Source organism: Penaeus chinensis, chromosome 15 (assembly GCF_019202785.1).
Source record: "Penaeus chinensis breed Huanghai No. 1 chromosome 15, ASM1920278v2, whole genome shotgun sequence".
NCBI classification, from domain to species: Eukaryota; Metazoa; Arthropoda; class Malacostraca; order Decapoda; family Penaeidae; genus Penaeus; species Penaeus chinensis.
Window position 1 is genome coordinate 20,357,830 of NC_061833.1, and position 7,500 is coordinate 20,365,329.

Genomic DNA, 7,500 nt, shown 5'->3' on the forward strand with positions numbered 1-7,500 from the left:
ACACACACACCACACCCACGCGTCACGCACCACGCCTACACTATGACGTAGTATTGATCTTCAGTGGGTTAGGAAGAGGGGGGAGGGGGGAGGCAGGGGGTGGTATAGAGGGACGAACTAGTGGGAAGGGGGACTAGCCACCCGTAGAATGATGACTGTTGCCAAGGGGGGGGGGGGGGGTGTAAGGCGAGTTAAAAGGGGGATAAAAGGAGTGAAAAGAAGTACCCAGTGTGACAAAAAAAGCCAGAATAAGGGTTGATGGACGTAATCGTAACGGGTGAATGGGAGAGAGAGAGAGAGGGGGGGGGGAGGAGGGAAGGGGAGGGAGAGAGAGAGAGAGAGAGGGAGAGAGGGAGAGAAAGAAAGAAAGAAAGAAAGAAAGAAAGAGACTGGTGGGTCAAGGGGCGAAACAAGGTTATTCGAGGTGGTAGTGGGGTGGGTGGGGGAGGGGGATGATGAGTACCCAGAGGAGCGAAGGAGGACGAGTCGGGTGGGGGGGGGGGGGGAGAAACAGCCAAGGCGTTCAAGGGAATTTTGGAGGAAGTGAAGGGGTAACAGTGGGATAGGATGGACGAATGTATAGGAGAAGTAGCAAAATACATGAAGATTAAAGGGTAAAAAAATAATAAAAAAAAAACGAGGTAAAGTAGATGAAATTTAAAAATTATGCAAAACATAGGGAATTAAAAGACAAAGAAAAGATGAAATTAAAAGACAGAATCGACAGGATTAAAAAAAGTAAAACATGCAAATTAGGAGAAATGAAAAGTCAAGCAGAATATATGAAAGTTCGAAGTGCGACAACAAAAGAGAACTTGACAGCCCAAACTCTGCCGTATTGGCGCGTGTGGACGTCTGCGTGAGAGCTGGACGTCGCGTGACCTAGTGGTATGCACTGCTTTCTGCTGTACTCTCATTACCTTAGTTATCCTGGCCGTCCAGATACAGCTGTGACCTCATTTACTGGTTCTCTTGCCTTTCTTTCCACCACCCTTTCGCCTATTCGTGTCCGCCCCGGGGTTCGTGGATTCTTGTGGCGTTTTCCCTGTTCGTTTTCCTTTTTCTTTTGTTTGTTTTTTACTTCTTGTCTTGTTGTGCAGTTCGCCGAGGCTTCCTGGTCTTTCCCTTCATCGTGATCTCTGTCTTCCTCTTCTTTTTCTTTTCCTAACTTTCTTCTCCTCTCTTCTCTTCCGTCTCCATTTTATATCTTCTCCTTTCCATATAAGCCGTTCTGGTCTCTCCTTCCTCTATTGGCTGTGCCTTTATTCCAGCTCTTTCTTTTTCTTCCCTTGTTCTTTTCCTCCTCCTCTTTCTTTTTTTATTTGTCTTTTTCCTTTCCCCTATTATCTGTTCCCCTCTCTTTATCTTTTCCCTTCATTCTTGTCTTTTCCAATTGCCTCCTTCCCTCCCCTTTCCCCCCTTTCTTCTCTCTTTCCCTTTTCTCTCCCCTTCCCCTTCCCCTTTTCTCCCCCTCCCCCTTCCCCTTTTCTCCCCCTTCCCCTCCCCCTTGACTTCTCCCCTGACCTCCCCCCCTTACCCCCTCCCTCTTTTCCGTCTCCTTCCCCTCTCCTCTTCCCCTTTCCTCCGTCTCCTTCCCCTCTCCTCTTCCCCTCTCTTCCTCCCCCCCTTTCCCCTCTCCCCTCTCCTCTTCCCCTCCCCTTCCTCCCCCCCCTTCCCCTCTCCTCTTTTCCGTCTCCTTCCCCTCTCCTCTTCCCCTTTCCTCCGTCTCCTTCCCCTCTCCTCTTCCCCTCTCTTCCTCCCCCCCTTTCCCCTCTCCCCCCTCCTCTTCCCCTCCCCTTCCTCCCCCCCCCTTCCCCTCTCCTCTTCCCCTCCCCTTCCTTCCCCCCCCCCCTCTTTCCAAGCCACGCGCACATGACCTCACTCATTGATTTATCTTTGTGTCCTGATGACCGCTCTAGAAGTCTATATTACCCCGAAGTGTGTTCATATTAAGGTTGCATGATAAAGGGGGGGGGGGGGGGGAGGAGGAAGAGGAGGGAAGGATAGGAGGAGATGGGGAGGGCAGGGGGAAGAGGGCGGAGGGGAAGGAGAGGGGGAGGGGACAGGGTAGGAGGGGAAGAGGAGGGGAGGAAGGGAGGAGATGGGGAGGGCAGGGGGAAGAGGGCGGAGGGGAAGGAGAAGGGGAGGGGGGAAGGACAGGGGGAAGAGGAAGGGGGGGAGGAGTGTGGGGGAAGGGGGGGAGGAGTGTTGGGGAAGGGGGGAGGAGTGTGGGGGAAGGAGGGGAGGAGTGTGGGGGAAGGGCCATTCCAACAGCAGCAGTGTCGCGTGTCTATCGGTCAACCTGCTTGCGAGGGTCTCCAGTGCCGCCGTTATCCTTCCGAGTTAGTGTGTTGGGGCGGGGGGGGGGAGGATGGGGGGGAGGGTGTGCCTCGTGGTTCTAGAAAGGAAGGAGTTTCCCGTGTGTGTGTGTGTGTGTGTGTGTGTGTGTGTGTGTGTGTGTGTGTGTGTGTGTGTGTGTGTGCGTGTGTGCGTGTGTGTGTGTGTGCGTGTGTGCGTGTGCGTGTGTGCGTGTGTGCGTGTGCGCGTGTGCGTGTGTGCGCGTGTGTGTGGCAGACAGACAGACAGACACAGACAGACAGACACAGACAGACAGACACAGACAGACACACAGACAGACACACAGACAGACACAAAGACACACAGACACACAGACAGACAGACAGTGTTTGTGTGCATGTGTATTAAAGTTTTAGTTATGCAGTATGATTATTTCGTATACGGCCATAATCGTGCTATGTTGCTATGGGGAATATTGCACTTGCTCCGTGTCGTTATCTGTGACTGGGTAAGGAGACGCGCCTGCCGTCCGCTTTCTATCTATACGTGTGCACTCCTTTGGAAAGCTTATTCTCTCTCTCTCTCTCTCTCTCTCTCTTTCTCTCTCTCTCTCTCTCTCTCTCTCTCTCTCTCTCTCTCTCTCTCTCTCTCTCTCTCTCTCTCTCTCTCTCTCTCTCTCTCTCTCTCCATCCTACCTTCCTTCCTTCTCTCCTCCTTCCTTCCCCCTCCCTCCCTTATTTCATCCCCTCCCTCTCCCTTCTTTCTTCTCACTTCCTCTCTCCCTACTACCTTCTTTCCCTCCCTCTTGTTCCCCTCTTCCTTTGCTCGCAATATCCTACTATTTATGAAGTAGACCCAGGTTATGGGTTATAAAAACAATTTTCTCCCATATATTCCCCAATATAAGCTGGGATACGCAAAACTCGGTGTACAGCCACTGTTATTTTTTTTTATCTTTTATTTTATTATTGTATTTTTTTTTTAGTCCGAGTTGCAACTACCCTTGCAGCTCGGTTGACGCATCTCCAAAGTTCTGTCTGCTTGGCGCGGAGATAGCCCCGTCAGCCGGTCGGTTTAGCCAGGGACGTCCATCCGTCCATCCATCCGTCCATCCGTCCATCCGTCCATCTATCCATTCATCCGTCCGTCCGTCCGTCCGTCCGTCCGTCCGTCCATCCATCCATCCATCCATCCATCCATCCATCCATCCATCCATCCATCCATCCATCCATCCATCCGTCCATCCATCCATCCATCCATCCATCCATCTATCCATCCATCCATCCATCCATCCATCCATCCATCCATCCATCAACCCAACCAACCGCCCACCCACCCGCCCGCCCGCCGCCCGCCCGCCCGCCCGTCCATCCATCCATCCATCCATCCATCCATCCATCCATCCATCCATCCATCCATCCATCCGCCCATCCATCCATCCATCCATCCATCCATCCATCCATCCATCCATCCATCCATCCATCCATCCATCCATCCATCCATCCATCCATCCATCCATCCATCCCTCCTCCTTCCTTCCATCCTTCCATCCGCGCAGGACGCAAGGATTGTGAAGGAACCCAGGAACCCCGAGCTAAGAGAGGCTGCTGGGGGCGAGCGATCGGCCGTCGCGGGGGGAGAGGGAAGCTGGGGTGGGGGTTGGGGGGGTGTTGGGGGGTTGTGGGTGGGCGTGTGGTTTTGGGGGGATTTTTGTGTGAATGAGATCTTGTTTTGAGTTTGCTTGTTTTTTGTTTTTTTATGTGTGTGTGTGTATTGTTTTGAGTTCGGTTTCGATTTTTCGCTCTTTTTTTTTGCATTTTTGTTCTTTCTCTCTCTCTATAAATATGTTTTGTTTTTCTTTCTCTCTCTCTATAAATATGTTTTGTTTTTCTTTCTCTCTCTCTATCTTTCTGTCTCTCTCTCTCTATCTTTCTGTCTCTCTCTCTCTATCTTTCTGTCTCTCTCTCTCTCTCTCTCTCTCTGTCTCTCTCTCTCTCTCTCTCTCTCTCTCTCTCTCTCTCTCTCTCTCTCTCTCTCTCTCTCTCTCTCTCTCTCTCTCTCTCTCTCTCTGTCTCTCTGTCTCTCTGTCTCTTTCTCTCTCTCTCTCTCTCTCTCTCTCTCTCTCTCTCTCTCTCTCTCTCTCTCTCTCTCTCTCTCTCTCTCTCTCTCCCTCTCTCTCTCTCTCTCTCTCTCTCTCTCTCTCCCTCTCCCTCTCCCTCTCCCTCCCCCTCCCTCTCCCTCCCTTCCTCCCTCCCTCCCTCCCTCTCTCTCCCCTTCTCCCCCTCCTCTCCTTCCTTCCTTCTCTCTTTCCCTCTCTCTCCTCCTCCCACTCTCCCTCCTCGCACTCTCCATTCTTCTTCGCACACGCCTTATGGATTATTTTGTTCCCGTGATCGCAGGCGGAGGACGGGCCCAGTGCGTCCTGGCTTTGTTTACATTAAATTCTGCCGGAATGGCTTTGCGAGTGGCTTTGGCTGCGTGTCCAATCCCCGGCGGCATCTTGCGGTCTTCTTTGGCCTGTTCTTCCCGTCTCTCCTCTCCCTTTCTTTCGTTCTCGTTCACCTCGTCCTTTCCGCGTGCCTCATTTCCCTTCGTGTATTGTCCGTCTACCTGCCTTGCTCTTCGTCTCTCCTCTCTTTTCCTTTATTCTCGCTCTTCCTTTCCCTGCCTTTATTCTTTTCTCCCCTCGCCATTCCTTTCCTTTGCCTGATTCACGCGCCTCCTCCTCTCCCTGCCTTTTATTCTTTTTTCTCATAGTCCCTCCTCTCTTTCCCCTTATTCTCGCTTTTCATCTCCCTGTTTTTTAATTCTCTCTTCTCCCTGCCTTTTTTCCCCATCTCGTTCCTCATATTTTTTCTTCTATCTTTCGCTCCCTGCCTTTATTCCTTCCTCTCCGCGTCCCTCATCTACCTGCCTTTCTTATCCCTTACCTTCCCCCCTTTCCTTCTCCCTTCCCTTCCCCCTTCCCTTCCCCCCTTTCCTTCTCCCTTCCCTTCCCCCTTCCCTTCCCCCTTCCCTCCTCCCTTCCCTCCTCCTCTCCCTCATCCCTTCCCTTCTCCCTTCCCTTCTCCCTTCCCTTCTCCCTTTCCTTCTCCCTTTCCTTCTCCCTTCCTTTCTCCCTTCCCCTTCCCTTCACCCTTCCTTTCTCCCTTCCCCTTCCCTTCACCCTTCCTTTCTCCCTTCCTTTCTCCCTTCTCTTCCCCCTTCCCCTTCCCTTCCCCCGTCCCCTTCCCTTCCCCTTCCCTTCACCCTCCTTTTCCCCATTCCTCTCTCCTGACCCAGGAGCGATTCGCCCGAAATAGGTCAGACTTCGAGGCGCCGCTCCCAGGCCTCGGCGCTCCCTATGGCCAGGGATAATTGGCCCTTCGAAAAATGTTATTTGTGTGGATTTAAGAGTCCTGGGATTTCGGTTCTGTTGTTGGAAGGAAAATCTACGTGTCCTTTGCCATCGGCGCTGTTTTATCTCCGTCGTCGCCGTCGTTGCCATTGTCATAGTAGTCCTCGTCAGCATCCGCATCACCACCACACCACCATCACCACCACACCACCATCACCACCACACCACCATCACCACCTTCATCACCACCACCATCATCATCAATCATCTGTTCTTATATTTTAGACCAAAACAGTGTCAATATGATATACTATTTATGGCTCAAAATGCAAGAGTGGTATCATAAAAGCGTATATATATATATTTTAAAAAAGAAAAAGAAAAGAAAACTGTACATGAAAAGCGAGTTCTGTTATACTACAAAAGCCCAAACAAACATGCAAAACACTGGGCATAAATCTTTCATCACTACCCAGCAGTTGTGACCCGTTAACTGTTAATAACTCTTGTCATCATTCTGAGCCCTTTCGTTGCATCAGTCAAAACAACAACAACAGCGGCGACGACACAGGATGCACTACCACAAACACCATGCACCGCTGCATTTGCATGACCTCATGCCCATAAACACAGCATTACATCAGTACATGTAGCACTGTACGATTGACGCGCCACGTAACCACTTGTACTTGACCCACTCGTCCTCCGGATCGTCGTTTTGACCTCCCTCTCTCTCTCTCTCTTGCAGGTACCGGAAGCTCCATCGACGTCGCGCCCTGCCCATGGATGGAGAGCCCGGGGTGATGGGCGTGAGCGTCCTGAAGCCCTTGGTTGGCACGCCCATGGATCCCAACCTCATGACGAACCTCGAGACGTTTTTCACACTCAACTATCCTAAGGTGAGGCGGAGGGCGGGGAGGAGGCTGGCAGGGGTGGATGAGAGACTGTGTGTGTGTGTGTGTGTGTGTGTGTGTGTGTGTGTGTGTGTGTGTGTGTGTGTGTGTGTGTGTGTGTGTGTGTGTGTGTGTGTGTGTGTGCGTGCGCGTGCGTGCGTGCGTGCGTGCGTGCGTGCGTATGTGCTACATACGTAGATAGTTTTCAGATTTCTTTTTCTTTACCATGTTCTGTCATTTCGAGTAGAAGAGGTGCTATTAATTAGGAGAACCCAATTTAGTAACTTAAGTAGAACGACGGGCATACAGACTGTATCATCGAAGCCATCTGATAACAAAAACAAACTCGGTCAAACAAACAAACCAAATGAAAGAAGTTATAGACAGACGGATAAACAGACAGACGGATAAACAGACAAGCGGATAAATAGACAGACAGATCAACAGACAGACGGATCAACAGACAGACGGATCAGCAGACAGACGGATCAACAGACAGACGGATCAACAGACGAATAGAATAGAAAGACAGACGGATAGAAAGACAGACAGATCGAAAGACAGACGGATCGAAAGACAGACGGATCGAAAGACAGACGGATCGAAAGACAGACAGACGGATCGAAAGACAGACAGACGGATCGAAAGACAGACAGACGGATCGAAAGACAGACAGACGGATCGAAAGGCAGACAGACGGATCGAAAGGCAGACAGACGGATCGAAAGGCAGACAGACGGATCGAAAGGCAGACAGACGGATCGAAAGGCAGACAGACGGATCGAAAGGCAGACAGACGGATCGAAAGGCAGACAGACGGATCGAAAGGCAGACAGACGGATCGAAAGACAGACAGACGGATCGAAAGACAGACAGACGGATCGAAAGACAGACAGACGGATCGAAAGACAGACAGACGGATCGAAAGACAGACAGACGGATCGAAAGACAGACAGACGGATCGAAAGACAG

The 7,500-nt window shown here is 51.3% G+C and overlaps 1 protein-coding gene across 3 annotated transcripts in view; it reads left to right on the forward strand.

Moving 5' to 3' along the window:
- LOC125032673 (ceramide glucosyltransferase-like) overlaps positions 1-7,500 on the forward strand; it is an 82,395-nt gene that overhangs the window by 61,687 nt on the left and 13,208 nt on the right. For all 3 annotated transcript variants that reach the window (XM_047623925.1, XM_047623924.1, XM_047623926.1), the window contains exon 3: positions 6,384-6,534. In XM_047623925.1, the coding sequence (XP_047479881.1) occupies positions 6,384-6,534 (151 nt within the window). The remainder of the gene's footprint in view (positions 1-6,383; positions 6,535-7,500) is intronic.